Source organism: Vitis riparia, chromosome 10, assembly GCF_004353265.1.
Source record: "Vitis riparia cultivar Riparia Gloire de Montpellier isolate 1030 chromosome 10, EGFV_Vit.rip_1.0, whole genome shotgun sequence".
Classification (NCBI taxonomy): Eukaryota; Viridiplantae; Streptophyta; class Magnoliopsida; order Vitales; family Vitaceae; genus Vitis; species Vitis riparia.
Window position 1 is genome coordinate 15,592,961 of NC_048440.1, and position 20,486 is coordinate 15,613,446.

The 20,486-nt window shown below is 32.0% G+C and overlaps 1 protein-coding gene across 3 annotated transcripts; it reads right to left on the bottom strand.

Moving 5' to 3' along the window:
- Positions 1 to 636: 636 nt before the first annotated feature.
- LOC117923313 (probable leucine-rich repeat receptor-like serine/threonine-protein kinase At3g14840) lies at positions 637 to 14,550 on the bottom strand. Of its 3 annotated transcripts, XM_034841547.1 has the most exons (24): positions 14,307 to 14,550; positions 13,207 to 13,372; positions 11,711 to 11,782; positions 11,549 to 11,617; positions 11,402 to 11,473; positions 11,220 to 11,291; positions 11,020 to 11,091; positions 10,838 to 10,909; positions 10,673 to 10,744; positions 10,472 to 10,543; positions 10,310 to 10,381; positions 8,697 to 8,765; positions 8,424 to 8,489; positions 7,651 to 7,713; positions 7,534 to 7,569; positions 7,403 to 7,443; positions 6,825 to 7,201; positions 6,557 to 6,752; positions 6,046 to 6,183; positions 2,900 to 3,018; positions 1,904 to 2,114; positions 1,559 to 1,796; positions 1,323 to 1,473; positions 637 to 1,226 (listed from the first exon to the last, which is right to left on the bottom strand). In XM_034841547.1, exons 1-24 carry the CDS (start codon positions 14,482 to 14,484, stop codon positions 804 to 806), a joined length of 3,117 nt encoding a protein of 1,038 aa, XP_034697438.1. In that variant the 5' UTR covers positions 14,485 to 14,550; the 3' UTR covers positions 637 to 803. The 3 variants fall into 3 exon arrangements, with proteins under 3 accessions (XP_034697438.1, XP_034697439.1, XP_034697440.1); XM_034841548.1 differs by lacking the exons at positions 10,673 to 10,744; positions 10,838 to 10,909; positions 11,020 to 11,091 and having other exon boundaries at positions 14,307 to 14,549; XM_034841549.1 differs by lacking the exons at positions 10,310 to 10,381; positions 10,472 to 10,543; positions 10,673 to 10,744; positions 10,838 to 10,909; positions 11,020 to 11,091 and having other exon boundaries at positions 14,307 to 14,549.
- Between the last annotated feature and the right edge of the window lie 5,936 nt (positions 14,551 to 20,486).

Sequence of the window (20,486 nt, forward strand, 5' to 3'; positions counted from 1 at the left end):
ATTACCATAAAAAATAATATTTTGGAATGTTATAAAAAGACCCCATTTTTTGTCAAATAAAATGCAAAAGAATTTTTGCTTAGAATTCTCTTCATGATCTATGGTGTCAGGGTTGCTAGTCCCTTCTTGTATGTTACTTTATGTTTCCCTTAAAACTCTTGGCATCTCATTGTCCTAGCCTTCTGTGTAATTGACCTCCTATAACTAAGAATCTTACATAAACAATGAATTAAAAAAAAAATTACTAAACTTAAACTTACATCTAATTATTTTTTAATTAATATCTGAATATTGTTAGTTGTTAAATCTATTTAATTTTATGTTTTAAAAATATCTATAAAATTAATTATTATATTTCTTCTTATTTTAATTTTAAAACTAATATTTTGAAGAAAAATATAATTAAACTCATTTTTGCATATCCCCAAAATATCGGAATTAGTACTATATTTAGAATTTTATAATAATCTCTAATGGGTTTTGGGATATGATAGAGTAATATCAAAATCGATCTTCAACCCTGATATGAGAGTTTGTTTGACCTTGCAATAATGTGAGTACAATGTTATGTATGCATGAAAGGATAATTGTAATATCCTATAATAGATAGAGGAAAATGTTTTTGGAGCTAATGTGTATGAGTTTCTCTTAACCATATAGATACGTTTTTAAATGGTCAAGACCCATTGCGATTATAGCTTTTGTAATGACACGCTTAAACAAAAGTTCTTTTAGTATGGTACATAGAAACTAGGCTAAATGATTAAATGAAACTCCAAACTTCAAGTCTATTAAGTGTAAATTCAAGAATTGTGAGGTGACAACAAGGAAGAACTGTCGCTGAAATTAATGGAATCAGGATTGTTTTTATAGAGATCTTGTGCAGATGTAGAGGAAGAACCAGTAGCTATTGTCCCATCTGATGAAAATTTTGGAGCCTCACTTCCACTTAAAATCTGCTTTTGCATCCGTTTATGATAGTCTCCGAGTGATTTAAAATTCAAATAATCCTCATCCATGCTAGCATCTGAGATCACTTCCGGAACGATGGTTTGTCCTTCAAGCATGCTTACCACAGCTGACATAATAGGCCTTAGTGTAGGAGATGCATTGGTGCATAAGATAGCTACTTTAATCATCCTCTCAGCCTCATCCCGGTTGAATTCAGATCCTAACTTTGGATCCACTATCTCCATTAAGCTTCCTTTTTGTTGCAAAGCAAAGGCCTGCAATTGAAATCAATGCAGCAACTCAAAAGAAGTGACAACAATCAAGATGCTAAAGACAGCCTTGAATTGAATGTTCATATCCAAATTACACACCCTGTCAAGAAGACAAACACATTCGTTTTCCGGCTTGCGACTTGAGTTGTTCTTCCCACTGACAATTTCTAAAGCTACCACCCCAAAGCTGTAAATGTCTGCCTTATCTGTTAGATGTCCCCAGAGTGCATATTCTGGAGCCATGTATCCTCTGAAAAGTATAGTTTTGTTATAGTGACTACATTTATGATGTGATAAAAGAATCATGGAAAGTATTCCCGGAGATTGTAGCTCACCTGGTTCCAGCAATCCGAGTGCTAATGTGGGTGTTCTCCTCTTCATTAAGTTTAGCTAATCCAAAGTCTGATATCTTAGCGTTTAGATCACCATCAAGCAGTACATTTGCAGCTTTGATGTCCCTGTGAACAATCTTGAGAGTTGATTCTTCATGGAGAAATGCTAGACCTCTAGCTAATCCAATGCATATCTTTTGCCTTGTTGCCCAATCCAATATTGGAACACTTGTTTCTGCACCTGGTAACAATCCATGAAAATCAGTCGTTCAGACATTTTATATTATGATAGTTCGTATGTAAGCTTGACGCTTTATTCCTGCAGAGAGCAAATTTTGCAATGGTTACCAAAAAGAGCACGTGCGAGAGAATTATTTTCCATGTACTCATACACCAGCAGCAATTGAGTTCTTTCAATACAACATCCATAAAGTTTTACAAGATTCGGGTGTTGCAAACCAGAAATTATGCCAATCTCATTCACAAATTCACGGTTCCCTTGGCTTGACTTGGAAGAGAGCTGCTTCACTGCAATGAGAGTGCCATTCGATAGTTGGCCCTGCAGTGAAGTGTAAATGCAGACTTGTAAATGAAGTATCAAGATTTAAGAAAGACAAGCGCCCAGTTGATCTCTTGTTTCTTCTGCCAGGTTGGCTATGGTGTGTATAACCTTTCTTACCATAAAAATGGAAGATGATACAATGGTAAATCAATAAAAAAGTGTGACCCATAAATAATCTTCGTCTCCATCAACATGTTTCCCTCTCAACTTTTTCTCCCCTTAGAAATCACATATATTACATCCTCTCCCTCCCATGATTAACTTTTAAATGTTATATTCCATGTGCAGAGCATGTGTATCCCTCTAGTAATCTATCAGGAGAGGTCAGGTACTAAGGTATGATGATCAAAATCCCAAGTATTTAGACAGAAAGAACTCGATATCACAAGTAAACAACGTCCTACATTCAATATTAACATTTTTTTTCTCATCTATTAGTTAAAAAATCAGGATACTCAATATAACACTGTTGGGCAGAACACGTTCGACGCATGCATATCCAAAATCATTTTCTCCAATCTTGTTTGCAAAGCAACAGTAGTATAATTTTACAAGATTTTAATGTTTTAAGCCTGAAATTATTTGCATTTCATTCACAAATGTACAATTTCCTTGCTTTGATTTAGAAGATAGTTGCTTCACTGCAATTATGGTGCCATCTAATGATATAGCCTGAATTGAAATGTAGCGAGCATATCTTAAAAGCAAGTCTAGCTCCAAATATCATGGAAAAAAAATAAAAAATAAGATTTAATAAAAGAATTGATGAACCTGTAGAATACCTTGTAGACAGGTCCAAAACCTCCTTCCCCGATCTTATTTGCAGCATTGAAGTTGTTAGTAGCGGCTTTGATTTGTCTTAAGGTAAATAAACCAGTTTGCAGATCTAATCTTCTCAAATCTGTCCAAACAAGAAATTTAATTAAGATGTTGAATTGGATCTTACAAAGTAAAAAAAAAATTGATTTTGGACTCCGTTTTTGAGTGCCTCCAAATAGTTAAACTACATTTGAAAAAATGAGATAAAATGAAATGCAACTGCAAAACACAAGTGCTTCACTTTGCTGCTGACAAGTCATAGAGAATAAAAATAGAAAAACATGGACTTTCTCAAAGCTACTCCTACCAAGCCTCTTGTACAGTTCCAAGTTCACCTTACCATCTTGGCAATCTAAATGAGTGTAATTTCACATTCCATACTGATTCCATAGAGAGCTGTATGTATAGATGAGCCAAATGATATAAAACATCTGAGAAATGTATTGAAGGGTGATATTTTAGAAAAGTGTAACATATGACATTTTAGATCACCCAATAAATGTACATGAAAGTAGAAACCTAGAAAAACCTAGAGCAAGGAATGATATATATATGACTAAAAATAGGTGCATGCCTTCATTTAGCAAAATCACCTTTTAAGACCTTGCATTTGAAAGCTAGCTTCAATACTCCATTCATTCTCCTAGAGTGTTCGGAAGTGAAGATGTATATGTAGAGCCTTATCTTGTAAGTGGAGATATGGAGAAGAATAAGGACACCAGATGGAGCAATGTTCGGAGTTCAAGATTAGATACTATGAGCAAGGAAGCATGAGATTGTTTTGAGGCTTGAGATTTGCATTTGTTTTCCTTTTCTCTATAATTTTTCATATGACACAGGGGATTAACTCTTTCTCATCCCTTTATATATAGTTAGTCAAATTATATTAAAATGTGGTCTACCTTGTATGTGGATTTGTTTTTATCTCTATATTATTGCACATTCATCAATTCAAAGCTTCTGGTAGTAAAACAAATTGGTATCAAGGCTATAACAAAGAATTTTGGAAAAGTCTAAGATTGAAAATTTATTCATAACCATTATGGACATTTCATGCATAACCAAAAGGAAAGCTCAAAGATGAAACAAAAAAGAATAATCCTGCAACTTTGAAGGTAAAGATGGCCCAAAAAAAAAAAATTTCCTGAACACACAACAAGAGCAAAAAGAATTTTGGTTGAACGTAGAGACTCGAGTTGGTTGTTCTTTCATTGGATGTCATACATGAAGTTTCTACTTAGTTTTCCAAAACTAGTAGTCTCTTTCATAGAAATTGTCATACCTCAAGGTTTGTAACCATGTCTCAATTTAGTTTCTAACAGTCCAAAATTACAGAACTCTAAGTGTGAACTATGTAAAATCATAACATACTTAATGATTAGGATCATTATGGAAATGGTTTCAAAAAAGGAAAGGAAAGTCATCCATAATACTTAAAAACATAGAATATTGCTATAGCTCATGATTTCACATGTTGTAGCATGATCCCTTCTCTATCTCAAGTTTCATGGTATGCAAAACTATTCTTACAGGATGTAAAACTCTTATTGCAAGATGTGAGACATCCTTTGCATGTTGCCAAGAATCAGTTCACATGTCGCAAAATGCTTGTGAAGGCTCCTCTTCATCTCTTCTTCTCTGAATGATGCAAAGCCATGTTGGAGAGATGTGAACTTATTACAACGACATTTCTTTCCCAATTTTCTTGGCTCCTCTTTCTCCCAAGCTTCATCCTCAATATTGAATCAGCTTCCAAGAATGCAAGACACCTCACAACTAGATGGTTACTTACGGGATCTACGGGTTTTACTATGTGCTTCAACTCTCATAACTGTGATAATAATGAAGCTATTCAGATAGCTTCCAACTTTGTTTTTAATAAGATTACTAAGCATATAGAGATTGATTGTCACTTTGTTCAACCCCATCTTCGATTCGGGGCTGTTTTATTACCATTTAGTTGGCTAATTTATTCACATAGCTTCACACCATCATACACTTTTGCTTCCTTACTTTAAAAGTCGAGATGCTTCATTTCATCATATCACAAGTTTGTAAGAGGGTGTTTGAGTATTATTATATGCGAATATGTTTCATTGTAAATATAATTGACCTATGATCCTAGTTGATGCTAATTATGTTTCCTGTCATGTAAGGGTTTACCATTTATTTAAAGCTTTTCCTAAACAGACTTCTACATTGGAAAATATACTCAAGTATCTCATTCTCTCTTCATCTCCTAACTCTATTACCTCTCTTTGCTTAGTTTAATATTATTTTCATCAAACACAAGTTTAGGGGGTAGATATTAGGAAGGAGGAAACATGAGATTGTTTTGAAGCTCAGGAATTGCATCTATTTTCTTTCTTTTTCTTTTTTTTTGTAATGTTTTCTTTGGTATAGTTTGCCAATTCTCTATCATCCAAAAATATTGATTGTTAGGGTACAATGATGTAGTTTTTAAGCTTAAGGATGGGTCATCCAAATGACGGTTCTTAGAACAAGCTTGTAGGTTGTCATGTCGAATGCCATTAAAAATTTGGCTACCTTCACTAAATATCAATTGGTTTTCAGATGACATGGTCAAAGCCTGATCTAAGAATTGGTTTCAAAGTTGATGATTGTGGGTTCGAGTCACATGAGCATCATATTAGGGAAGGATTGTTAGGGTGCAACCAAGCTAACAGGCCCGTAGGATGTGATGTTGAAATCCATAAAAGATTTAGCCTACCCTCACTCGATATTAATTGATTTTCAGATGAAATGGTCAAAAGCCCGATCGAATTGTTATGATTGGCCAAGCTATATTAAAACCTTGTATAGCTATTTACTTTTTATATTATTGCACAACTCATAAGTTTAAAAGCTTCCACAATTAGCACAACAATATTGCTAGTGATTTGGGCCATGTGTTCATTTTACTTAACAAGTGTGACATAAGCTATCATCATTGACATCAAACCATTGTAAGACATACCTGATCATTTGTATTCTAATAAAAGTTATACTTAAGCTGCAACACATTTTCTATAATTCCTGCACTAGTTAGTAATATGAAGATGTGTATTATCCTTTCTGCATTAGGGTTTGTGCCATTGATTGACATTACCTTGTTCTGTTGAGCTTTTGTCTCCAAAGTAGCATTTCCAGCAAGCAATGCCTGAAATTATGAGAATGAGAACTAATGCCAAAGCCAGAGATTCAATAAGTATCTTCTTCCTCTTGCCTTCAGAAGGAGTCTGGAAGTCTAAAAATAAAAGACATCCATTGTCAAATTGCATGCCATAATTCTTTATGAAATTCCACATAATTAATATTTCATAACAAGTTTTGACTTGAAAATGCACATCTTAGAAGAGCGAATAAATGAATAGGAAAAACGAAACAGAAAACAGGGAATCAAATTTGTCTTTTTCCAATTTGTAGAATGACCCTGGCTTGGATTACCAAGATTTTCATCTGATTGTTTACAGGAATATTTAGATATCTGTTTGTGTGGTTAGGCAGCAGCAAGTTGGCACAACAAAGAATAAAAAAAAAAAACATCTCTAACTCAATGTGACAGAGGAAAAAAAACACACTAACTTATAATTCACCATGGATGAAGGTCCTTGACTCACCGGATTCCACAGAAATAGCTGATATGAGGGGACCATAAGTTGGTCTTGTTGGAACAGCTGTTGTCCCTTTTCCAGCCCAATGAAAGCGGATCTCTAAAGTTTTATTCTTCACAGACGTTTTAAATTCTTTTACAACTACCTTATCTACCCCACTTGCTGCTTGTGCAATATCAAAATCCTTTAGTTCCAGCTTATCCTGGAATTAACTGATGAAATCAAATCACCTTCTATAAAAATCCTGTGGGCAAAAGATGAGAAGATTGACTACCTGGATGTAGACATCAAAAATGCGTCTTCCAAGGCTGTGAAAGGATTCATTGTCTCTCATTATTATCTCTGCAAAGTGAAGTTTCACTGAATAGTTCCCATCCGCTAAGCAGCGTCCATAGTAGGTGAGTGACAGAGGAGAAAGACGTGCAGTTGTGTACAATTCAGAGTAGTCCATTTTGAGTATGGATACATTTGTTGCTGTATAATCACTTGCAATTTTGTCACCATCCCAGAAATGTCCACTGCTACTAAATCCCCAATTATCCTTCTTAGGCTGAAACTTTGCTGGACCACCTTCATCTTTATCCTCTTCATACACAATGTTTCGTATCCTAGTTTCCTCTCCACCACAATTTATATGCAATGAGTAATGATCTAAAGAAAACAGAAAAATTATTAATGGCAGTCAGGTGCAAATCAAACATAAAAGATGGAAAAATAACCAAGTTTCGTGCCATTGATAACTTAAAATGTCAATCAGCTGTATTTCCTGCATTGTTTGCAATATCACAGAGAAAAGTTCGAAAATCCAGGATAAAATAATTGAGGCATTTACTGAACAATTCATGTATTCACCTTTTGAACAAGGAAAGTCTTTCTGGCACCCACCAAGTTCTCTAGATTATTGTAGCATAGATGAAATGCATCAGTGCCATACAAGAAAAGAAAACTATAAAAAATGGAACTACAGAATATTATAAACTTACAAGTTTTTCCCACCAGAAAAGCTTCTGAACAAATTCCTAGAAAACGGAATAGACAGGTGAAAATTTTAAAAAGCATGCAAAGCTCAAGGAGTTTAAGTCAACACAAGTAGTTCTTACCGGGAACCCCGACAAGGTGGTGCAGACTGCTCAGAAAAGTTATTGTAAGAAAGATCTATTTGGCTGCAGACAAACATATCATTCATTTATAGTTCAATATAACTGCGTGCAAAAATTATGAGAAGCATTACAACAATTTTAATCTATCAAAATAAAACAATTATTGATAACATAGTAACCATGAATTCGAATAATAATTATAAAAGCAATTCAATCTAATTTTGAAATTAACTGCTAATAGGTAATTACACCTTTTAGTAAAAACAAGTTTCTAGGCTGCCCATAAGAACTGCAAGATTTCTTCCCTTTCTAGCTACATAATCAACAGATTTGTCTAATATATACAATGCTGATGAAAATTGCATGCCTGATCATATCTAGCCTGTCCCCTAAATCCATATTAACACCTATCAGATTCTTGGTGAAACCTTCCAAATTGCTATCAAAATGTGCTAGACTATGATGCAAAATTAAGTGTCGACATCATTTTCTGTTTCTCATAGTGCTTCCTGGATGGAAGCAAACTGGAGCTGCAACTATAATGGGATCATTTCACCTGTTGGATATAAAAAGATCCAAAGCCAAGGAAAAGAATCAGCTGCCAATGTCCAAATAGGTCACAGATGAATGTGTTCAAGGGGGACTTCATGCATACCTATGTGCTTACATATATATCTTGTACTGTTTGGACAGATAAAAGAAGGGTAATAAATTACAAATTGGATCTCAATCTCATACAAAATTGCATCAGGATGTAGAATGAAAAAACATACTGTGTATAATCTCCTTTCTTGATCCAGTCTGGAATATTTCCCGTAAGCAAGTTGTTTGATAGACACCTAATCAGCATGCGAAACAGTTTTATTGTGGTCAAGAGTTATTTCAGTTGTAACTGTCTCAAAATGTTATGCAGAATAGACTAATGGTGCATGGTTTAAACCATTGATAGGATTTGATGTAGCATATAGATGCAAAATGGAGACAAGAAAGACTTTCTATGCATCACAGGCATAGAAAACACATCCTATGAAATTTCAGTTGCTTACACTAATTCCAGGTGTTCTAGGCCTCTGAGATCTGGAATGTTTCCCTCCAACTTGTTGAAGCTAAGGTCTCTGCAAGAAAATAGCAAAACAGACATAGAGTGCCCAACATAAAGGTTCAGCCAAACAGGGTCAAAAACATGAGATACACACATTAACTCTCTAATGGAATTACTGACAAGAAAATCAACCATAATGCTCATTTTCTGATTGATTATTTTATTAGTAAATAGATGAGGGTCGCTAGTTCCATGTTCTCATACAAGGACCTAACTTTAATCTAACAAAAATACTTGCATAACAAACCATCAAACCAATTCATCAAGAGGGGTGAGGAAATATAGGGGGGAAGGGCAAGTGGTCTCGCAAATATTTAAAAAGAAAAAAAAGGAAAGAACAAAGAAAGCTCACAACAAAGGAAAACAACTTAAACTTAGGTGGGAATAGGAAGATACATTCTTGGTCCAATGATTGCAGCTACCATCACTGAAAGCTATGGGGAAGGGAACCACTTAGGACATGTTTGGAAAGTTGGAATAGAGAATGGGAATCATAAATCTGTTCCATTTGTCATTCATTACTGCATTTGGGTTACTTATTACAAATGCCCAGGAATAAAAGTTCATTCTCATAGAAATCCCACTCATATAAGGATTTTGATTCTTCTCTTACGCATGGTATTATAATTCACCTTCTTTCCCATTTCTATTCTCACTTCCATCCCATGTACCAAATGCGTGCTTACATGGTAGCTTACCAAGAAACTTTCAGTGACAAGTCTGGCTGTAGATATGCTAGAATACCTAATTCTGGAGTTTGATTTCTACCAATGATCATTTATTCTTTAAAATTGAAATATTTTAAAAAGACTAGTCTTGGTCATCCATATATGAACAGAGAAATCAACAGAAATATTTCAAGAAAAGAAGTGATTCATATGTCATCACAAGATAATTAACTAGTAGGCACAAATTTAACTTCATTTAGTTGTATATTCTAACCCTAAAGACACAATCTTAACTGTTCAAATTTCATAACTACTATCACTACTTCAATTTATGCCCATGTTTTCTTACCACCTAGTCTCTATAGACTACCAGCATACTCCTTTCTTCACTAGCTTCTCATAAACAGATTTTCTTCATCCAATTTTTTATTAACATGATTTTTGTTTCCTTGGTGAACCCTGAGAATTCTAATTAACCATGATCTATCAAACTTAAAACAAGGTTATGAATGTCAAATGTCAAGAAAGTTAAAAACATTTGTTTTCAACCCATTAAGAGCGGAAAACAACAGATTCAAAAGAGGAAGTCTAACTTCCATTTATAATTATTATATATATGGGTGTATGAATAATTTACATAACCATACACTAATAAACCACCAAAGAAAATTAATACCTAAAGAATAAAATAGCAAATAATTCCTGAAATCTGCTCAAAAATAGATCTGAGCTGGAACGTTATCACCTTATTTGATGGTGTTATTCTAATTGACATTGTCAGCTCATTACCTAATACTAAATCTCAAATTCATGCACATGATTATATATGCTCTAACAACAGTCCACTATTCTTGTCATAAAAGAAAAGGAAATAGGGAGGATGAGTTACAGAGCTAGTAAATTTTTCATATCTGCTATATCTTTGGGGATCAGATCAGAGATATTACAGCTCCTCAACATCCTGCAACATTAACCAAGTCAATATAAGTGCTACTGCTGGAGAATAAATGCTTTATGTCTAAAGCATCTTCTAATCATGAGTATTACTCACAATCTCTGCAAGCTTATCATGTTTGTTAGTGGTGGAAATTTGGAACTCCCTCCCGTTAAGTCACTAATTCTTCTGCACAGAATCCATCAAGAAATATTGCAAAACTGCTATTCTCTTCAGTACTAGTCATTTTAATTAAATAAATGCATTATCATTGAGACAAAGAATGTCAAAAGTCTGAAGTAAGAAGGCCTGACTCACAGTTCGGACAAATTATTCAAGACAGAAATATGAGAAGGTATGGGCCCTTCAAAACCACTAGCTTGGATCTCTCTGTTAATCACACAATGCAAATGGAGACAAGTATTGCAACCAGAACTCTGAAAATGGGAGATTGTGAAATACTTAAACTGGAAACAAACTCACAATTTTTGGAGTCGTTTCCAACTTTGAATGAAATGGGGTATTTTTCCAGTGAAATTGTTACTGCTAATCCTACTGCATTTGGCCCAACAAGGAGAGAATTAACAATATTAATATTATTTTTCTTCTCAACACACTTATGAAAACTTTACAAGTACAATAGGAGAAATGGTTGCAAACTGTACAATTCTATTAAATTAGTCAGATTTGCGAGATCTGCAGGCAACTCTCCAGTGAGATTGTTAGAACTAAGAATGCTACACTCACCAAACAAAAAGATTAGCTGATATAAAATCAATCAATTTTAAATGATCATTGAAACCATATAAATCAAGAACTGGATAGTTTTTAACTTCAAATAATGAAAAAAAAATGAAAGACTAACAGATTCTCCAAGTTGACAAGTTTCCCAAGCTCGGGGGGAACAGTTCCAGAAAACATGTTGGTCTCCAAACACCTGAAATTTCAATTTCCTTCAAGATAACAGTGGGAGCAAACCTAAAGAAACTTTGAAGCGCTTCCCAAAATTGAAAAGAATGGCGACCACAAGAGAGAGTCACAACATACAAATATTTGAGAGTGACAATATCTCCCAGGAAGCCTGGAATTCGTCCTGATAACCTGTTCACACTAACTCCCCTGCAGAGAATTCACTATGTCAATTCCATAAGTCATTTACAAAATCACATTGAATAAAGTGCAAAAGCATCTTACAGATATTCTAACTGTGTGGAAGCCCATTCAAGCGGTATGTGACCACTAAGGTAGTTCCTATTGAGATCACTATATACAAGAGGAGAAGTCGTCATAGCAATGAAAGCTAGGAATCTGAGTTTCAGATTTGAGAAATATACACATTTTAGAATCACTTCTTACATCATTTTAAGGTATCGGAGTTTCGCTAGGGATGGTGGGAGCACACCAGCAAGGTCCTGCCCTCTGAGGAATCTGTTTGACAATGAACCATGGACCAAATTAGGATCAGCTTAAATCCCAAATGCAATGTTTCTTAGTTTCAGACATGAGTAAGGAGGAGGGAAACTCGTAATAACCAATTATTATTTATTCATGCTTGAACCGCATTATATTAAACATGCAAGAGAGTCATCCCCGTGATAAACAAACAGAGAAAATTCAGTGTTCCACAGGCTCACAAAACAGAGCAATAAGACAATCAAAATTGCACACCTATGGAGTATCTAAATGACAAGAATGCAGAGTGAAAATTTCAGAATACCTTTTCTCCATATCATCGCCAGAGCACCTATACAAATTTAAGCATATGTTCCTTACACAGAAGTATCAGTGTAAAGAAGAGAATGATTGTAATTTAGCAGTCGGTGGCCTGGATGTTTTTATTTGTCACCCATTATATGTATGTGTATTGGCATGCCTATTTAAGTTATTAGTACACTCAGTGCATGCATGTAATATAAAATAGTAAACAGAACTAATAAACTAAACTATAATGAAGAAAATGACCATAGTCTAGCAACTGGTGTCTTCCAATTGTTTTACTGTGATATTATTCAACTTCCAATATGCATATTTTTACAACTTGTTTATATAGGTATTTCACTTTTTCTTCCACAGCCTTAAGGAGAAGTGAGGTACCATGGGAAAATTTTAAATAGGAGACATGCAACTCATTATGCAATGAAAATGTATTCCTGCCCACTATACCCTACCTCTGGGCACTCCAATTAAAGTTGCAGGTTGAAGGATCAATGGCAGGAGTCGAAAAAGTACCCATCAATGGTATATTTCCTATCTTCTCATTTTTCTCTAGGTAGTCATTAATTAGCACAATCCAACAGTCTCTTATACTGCAAGAAATGTATTGAAACTGTGCTATCTATTTCAAAGTGGGTGTGGCTATTAGTTAATCCGAGTTAAGCATGTTCTATAACATGTTTGGTATCCAAAAAGATGTGATTGTGCAACCTAATATCAGATACAAACTGGTTAATATGCAAAACTATCCAGTAAGATGGTGTATCAGAAGGCTCCCTAAGAAATAATATTGGAGATTAAGAGCTCAAACCCATGGAGGTGAAAGAGGGTTTAGTCATGCTCAATCTAAAAACTTCTGCAGAATGAAATTCTTTTGTGTATGAACCACCCACCAGACAGACCATTTTAGCAACCAAAAAAAAAAAGATGGAAGGCATTGACCAGAGAGATCATGTATCCATTGTCAATTTCATTGTAAAATGTCATCTGAGGTTAGTCAAGACAACCATGAGATGCTTGTTTCTTCTTACCATTGGCTACCATGCAAGAAATAGAATAATGATGGGTATGAACTCATACATAAGTTTCTAAAAGAGTGAAAAAAAACCAAAGGTAGCAACAGTAAGAAAAGGACATACATAGTATCAACATGGCATTCATCAAGAGAGCAATTGCAGATGACACTATTGTTGTAGTATTTGTCCGTGCTTGGCGTTGTCCAGTTGGAGTTCCCATCACATGGGTTCAGACTGAAATTCCAATCTTTTTTGCCCAATTGGTCTCCTATTTCTCTTAAAGCTTCCACTGCAACCATCAATCATCAACCATTAACCATCCCAAAAGGGTCGCGCCTGAGAGAGGCTTTTATAAATCATTTTTAAGTCATTAAAAATAATTTTTATTGTATAAAATAATTTTTATTTTTAAAAAAAATCATTTTTAGTTGTACGGAATGAAGATGAAGGAAAACAGAATTGTGAAATTGACGTTAAGATGTATAATTTACAAATTAATATTACAAAATATTTAAAGTATACGCATAATTTATGATATTCATGATATAGTATAAAATCTATTTATTGGGCCAAATAGTAGATAATAATATCATTAGATAAAGATAAAAAAAATCATTTTTAATTAGTTCTACCGTTTTATTAATGTAGAAATAGTTTCAAAATGAATTATTGTAAACTTTTTTTATATAAAACACTCATGTCGATAAAATAATTTAAAACTTTTATTATATGAAACAGACTTACTAAAATTATATTTGGTTTTGGGGAAGTACTCAAAAAAGGTAAAAAATGATACAAAAAATAATTTTATCATATTTTATTATCTTTTGTAAAATAAAATATAATCAAAATTAATTTAAAAAGTATCCATGTTCAAATTATTTAATCTTTATATCTAATAATTAAAATAAGTAAATAGAATTTAAATTAACATATAAAAATCATTTATTAATTTTAAATATCATTTTTATTTTCCTTCACCCTACATTTCTCTCCACTTTTCTTTTTTCCTCCACTTTTTTTTTTCCCTTAAATTTTGTGAACTAAACATGGAATGTAGAAAATTATAAAAGATAGACTACTAATAATATTGCAGAAATAGGATAAATATCATAAAGTTTTATGACTGAAAACATCTCCATATTCACAAGCAAAAAATTCTAAAAATTTCAGAAAAAATAAAAAATAATATTAAAGAAAATGGAGAGGGAGAATCTTCTTACATTCATCTTGAGGCAGCTGAGACGCAAGCCCAAAGCAACTGAGAGTTGCAAGAGAGAGGAGAAGAAGAAGAAGGCAGTTGAAGAAGAAGAAGAACATGATTAATTCATCAAGTGGATACTCCCAAGTCCTATGGCTCTTCAGAAGCTGCTCTGGATTCCGGAGTGGAGATTTAACCATGATCCAGTTCAGCCATTACTGGGACTAGGAGGAGAAGTATTCATCCACGGTTCTACCCAGGTCCCAGACACAAGGACAATTATTGAAAAAGGGTTTTAAATTATGAAAATGACTACCGCACAAGTCTTCTGCTTCCAGTCTACGCCAGAATCAACTACGAACCAAATGGATGGAAAAAAAAAATATATATTTGTATATGTAAATTTAATTTCTTAACAAAAATTTAAAATTTCGTAATTTTATTTTTTATTTTAAAAATTGTTAAAAATTTCAATTTATTTTATTTTCCAAAAATTTAAATAATGCATAGTAAATTAAATAATATATCTTCTCAAAATTGTCAAATTTGTACATATGCTTTAGAGTTTGTTTTACAGTAATTTTAAAAAATAATTATAATTTTAAAAATATTTTTAAAGAAAAATAAGACATTTGGTAAATTTAAAAGACACTTTTCAAAATTTTAAAATCACTCAAAATATTTATTAAAGAAATATCTAATAAATGATTTTTATTTGATAATGATTTTAAGAATTATTTTAAACATTTTTTAAGTGTTAAAAAAGTTAAAAATTATAATAATTCGCATTCAATTATATAGTTACGAGGAATTCATACTTATATAATACTAGAATTTTTTCCTTATTTGATATAAAATATGAAAAACATTCATCCTTCGTTTAGACATAATGTCTTTATCGTGTTTCATAAGTTTGTGAGGTCAAATAGATAGATATTCTTATGAAGCTAAATAAACCCCTACATCGGGATTATAAATCAACTTTAATATTATTTGTAATGATTCGCTTCTTTAAAACACTATTAAACATCTTCTAAAACATATTTTATACATAATCAATAAATCAAATAATTATGAGTTTATAAATTAAGCATATAATATAATACACGATATTTATGTGTGATAAAATAAAAAATTGTCATATGATGATGACTTTCTCCCGAAAAAAGAAAAAAAAAACAAAAAGAATTGGTAATTTTTTTCCAAATCTCAAAAGAAAAAGGTTGAAGACTTTAATAGAACGTAAGATGACCGGACAAGGCTCCAAAATTCTTTGCTTTCATACTGCATCCAGGGAAAAGCAGATGCAGTGGAACAGTGATGGAGATAGATGATGACATGCTAGCCAATGGATGGAAGCTGGAGATAAATTTGAATATACGCGTCTTGCATGCATGTGGTGTCAGGCTCTTCATAAGTCTAGGAGTCAAAAAACAAGTCAATAGCAGGTGAATTGGTCAGAAATATGAGTTTCCATACATTTGCCAGATTGATGTTGGGATGACAATAGAACCGATTTTTTCGGTTACCTGCCAAGGAATGAGACGGGATTTAATTTTAATAAACGAGCTTAGAATGAGTATGAGATTATTTTTTAAAACCTATGACTGATTTGGGTATTACCCCCTCCCACCTCGTCCCAATTATATATAAAATTAATTTAATTTAAAAATTTATTTTACTATTTTTAATATATAGATAATAATAATTTTTTTTAATAAAACAAGTTATAAAAAATATAATAATTTTATTATTTATAAAATATATTTATTTTAATGTAATTAAAAATTTAAAAGTAATTTTTTTTTTAAAAAAAAAGTTAAACGGACAGGACGAGTATGGGGCGGGGTTAGGATGAGGGTGATCCGTCTCGAACCTGCCCTGTTGCCATTCCTAGATAGATGTGAGTCTAGACTCTCAATTTTGCATGCTCAATAATAATAATATCTCTATCATGCGTAATAAACTTTTTATCTCGATGAATGGATATGTATTATAAAATTTAAACTATCGGATGACATACAAATAAGTAGAATTAACATATAAAGATACAAGTGAATGAAGGACGAGTACAAAATCATAGAATCCAACCAAAAATGTACATTGTTTTGTAATTGACCTATAGCCTAGATTGGAACTTGGATTAGAGAATAATACAAATCAAATTACATCAATTGACGAGATTACAGATATTCGAATGATTCCATCCTGTTTTGCCTCACGAAAAACTAACTATGATTATGATTTTAAAATATTTCGGTTTCGGATTATAAACCCACTTTCTACCACTATTAATTCAAAATGAGAAGATTACAATTAATGACCTTAATATTCAAATTTGTTATTGTGCTCCAAATAAAGTTAAAACTCGTCAATTCTAACTATTACAATATTATTAGTTTATCTTGTTTCATGACAAATATCAAAGAAAGAAAAAAAATATAAAAAATAAAATCTTACATTCGGAAATTATAGAAAAAATTGTGAGGAAAAAATACTTCAAAAAGAAAAAAGGAAAATGTTAAAAGATTCTTATGGACCCCGCATTTTGGCTCGATACATTCTCACTCTATGGCTAAACTTTCTTTTTATTTATTTATGAAAAATTGATTTATTATTTAGAAAATGACTTAGAGTCGTCACTTATGTTTGTTTTATTTTTAAATGATAAACAAAATAAGAAAGAAAACCCTAAGTGTGACTTTTTATTTGAAAAATGTATTCTATGAAAAACCAAATCGGGACTTGGGGGTCAGGTTACTTATTGGGAATGTACGGTAAAGATCATAACATCTCTCTTAGCCCTGAAAAATGGATCTCTACTAATAAAATGAAGCACGTGTGACAATTGATTGATTAAACATAGATACCAAAAGATGATCATACATTAGAAGTCAAAACAAAGCATGAAAAATGGTCAAAGTGAGAGTGGGTGCATACTTTGGCAGCAAGCGAGTAATGCGCCATTATGAAATGAGGTTAGTGCACAAGAATGAGCATAAAATATATCACATGCGTTACTAAACAGATTATGAAATCATCAATGACACACATGACATTTCACTCGAGTTCATTTTTATTCTAAGTAGAACTTCTTTGATGTTGGGCCCCACCAAAGCCCAATTTATCTTGCATGAATTGGTATCATAAATTTCATTATTTCGGAATTATAGAAAATTCATTTTTACTTATGTAAAATCAAAAGAAACAAAAGGTTATTTGAAAACCATAGTATAATTAAAATTATTTGAGAGAAAACTGCATTTTTTAGATTTATTTGGAAATTGGAGTCTTGAAGATTATTTGAAAATTGGAGTTTTGAAAATTAAATTTAAGAATGAGAATTTTAGGAATTAAATTTGTAAGAAATTGGAATTTTGAAAATTATTCGAGAATTAGAGATTGACAAATTAAATTTAAGAATTGAAATTTCGAAAATTAAATTTGAAAGAAATTGGAACTTTGAAAATTATTTGAGAATTTGGAATTTTAAAAATTAAATTATAAAAATTGAGACTTTGGAAATTAAATTTGAAAGAAATTAGAATTGAAAATTATTTGAGAAGTAGAAACTATGAAAATTAAATTATACAAATTGGAATCTTGGAAATAATTTGAAGGTGGAATTTTTTTTAAAATAAATAAATAAAACGTAATAATAATAATAATAATAATAATAATAAATAAATAAATAAATAAATAAATAAATAAACAAATGTGAAAATTGGAATTTTGGAAATTGAAAATTAATTTCGGAAATTAGAAAATTGGAATTTCAGAAATTGAGAATTAAATTCGAAAAATGAGAAAATGGGAATTTTGGAAATTGGAAATTAAACTTGGAAATCGGAATTTTGAGAAATTGTTTAGAGATGGAATTTGGAAAATGAATAAATAAATAAATAAGTAAATAAAATGATAATAATGACGGAAATAATAAAAATTAAATAAATGAATGTAATAATTGGAATTTTGGAAATTAGAAATTAAATTAGGAAATCCGAATTTTGAGAAATTGTTTAAAGATGGAATTTGGCAAATGAATAAATAAAATGATAATAATGATGAAAATAATAAAGATTAAATAAATGAATGTAAAAATTAGAATTTTGGAAATTAGAAATTAAATTAGGAAATCGGAATTTCTTTTAAAAATTGCTTAAAGATGGAATTTAAAAAAACAACTAAATAAATGAATAAATAAATAATAACGAAAATAATAATGATTAAGAAAAAAAAAGTGAGAATTGAGATTTTGAAAATTAAATGAAGATGGAATTTTCAAATAAAATAAAATAAAATAATTCGAAAATGGAAATTTGAAGAATTATTTAAAAATGGAAATTTGAAAATTAAATTTAAGAAAAGGGAATTTTGAAGAATTATTTGAGGATGGAACTTTTGAAAAATTGATTTAAAAGGAATTGGAGTTTCGAAAATTTATTTGAAGGTGCCATTTTAAAAATTAAATTTAGAATTGTAGGGTTTTTGGAAAATTTGAATCTTGGGAAGTTAAACTTAAAATTAGAATTTTAAAAAATTATTTCGAGAATTGAATTTTGAAGAATTAAATTTAAAAAATGGAGTTTTGGAAAAGTGAATTTCAAGAATTAAAGTTTGTAAACTAAATTTAAAATCAAATTTTAAAAAAAAATTATTTCGAAAATGGTATTTTTAAAATAAAGAAATAAATAAATTCGGAACTTTGGAATTTTAGGAAATCTTAAGAGTTATTTGAGGATATAAAAAAAAGAATAAATAATAAAAAAAAAAGAACAAAACTTTTAACATTAAGAGTTTAAAAAAAAAAAAAGATGGCATGTGGTTATTGTACGTGGTAAATTAAAGTTTGTTGGTTTTGCTTTAACACCGAAATGAATCATTTAAGGAATTTATACGTACAAGAGTTAGATAAAATGGGTATGATGGTATTAATAGTGTAGGACATGAATGATAAGGGGTATGGGCAGTTGGTAATGATTATGGTGGATGGGTAGGTTTTACAAAAGGTCTTGTGGGCCTTGCATGGTATAGGGAATGCACTATGGGACAACTAGTGGGGCAAGTAAGTTTCTCCATCTCAGGCAAGGTTCTAATTTATGATGGACTTGGTCAACCAGCCCCCCAAAAGTGCTCTCATCTTCTCATCTATTCCAACTTGGGAATCCATGTAGAGACTATCCCACATCACCTTGACTATTATCTTCTTTGCAAACGAGTCCACCGGGTCTTTTTCATTTCCCATCCAATGTGGGCACAAAGATCAAGTTCTTCCTAAAGAATTCTTCTGTCATGGCCACCGCACGAATTTCCTTATCATAATAGGGCTAGTGTCGTTTCTTCCAGTCACAGAAAGCATGCAAACTAGAAACCCATAAACCTCATCTGTTTGCTTATTCTCTTTGCTTCTTTGTAAAACTCATTGCCTACAACCTAATTCTGCCCAGCTCACTTTAACCCTCCAGAAAGAGTGACCATCTTCCATTATGAGCCAGAAACAGGGGAAACAGTAAGAACGGGGCACCAAAAATAGGAAGTAAAAATGAAACCATACAAACCACGTTTTATGCTTTCATCATTAAACTTAGATGTAGGGGGTGGGCCAAAATGGAGATCAAATGATAAAAAAAAATCAATATGTGAAAGCCAAATATCTCATGTAAAATATCAAAATATAGGCTACAAAACAGGTTGAGAATTAAGCATAAGGTGAGTACGAGCAAGCTCAAATTCCATAAAAACAAACGAGAGTCCTCAATAAACACGTTGAGACATTAAAATAGAATCTCATGATACTCAGAAAACACAATAAAATGGCATGGACATAAAATAAAATAAAATAATGACAGCTTATAGAAACATTACTCGTATCTCCTTCTGTCAAGGCTATTCTTTTGTGTGTTTATTCCTCTCTCTTATCAGTTCTCCTTTCCTAGCTCAAGTGCTCTTCCCTCTGGTTGTCTTCTCTCTCGGGCTTTTTCTCCAAGCTCCTCCTAAAATCTCTTTGTAACCCCCCCACAAAACATCTCTTAGTAAATAAAATTACAAAAAAAAAAAAAAAATGTATTTCTCAATGATTTTATTCTCTTCTCTTCAACTTTTTCACAAATATCATTTCCTATAAGGTCTCAATACATCAAATCTAGGGACATATGTAGACTGTGCTACGGTGCCTTTGTGATGAAAGAAACTCATTTGAAGC

Excerpts from the sequence above, each read along its gene's own strand:
- LOC117923313 (XM_034841547.1), bottom strand. The coding sequence starts at position 14,484 with ATGGTTAAATCTCCACTCCGGAATCCAGAGCAGCTTCTGAAGAGCCAT. Across the intron at positions 11,292-11,401 it reads ATTGTCACTCTCAAATATTT|GTGTTTGGAGACCAACATGT; the intron begins GTATGTTGTGAC and ends TTGAAATTTCAG. Across the intron at positions 6,753-6,824 it reads TTTTTGATGTCTACATCCAG|GATAAGCTGGAACTAAAGGA; the intron begins GTAGTCAATCTT and ends AGTTAATTCCAG.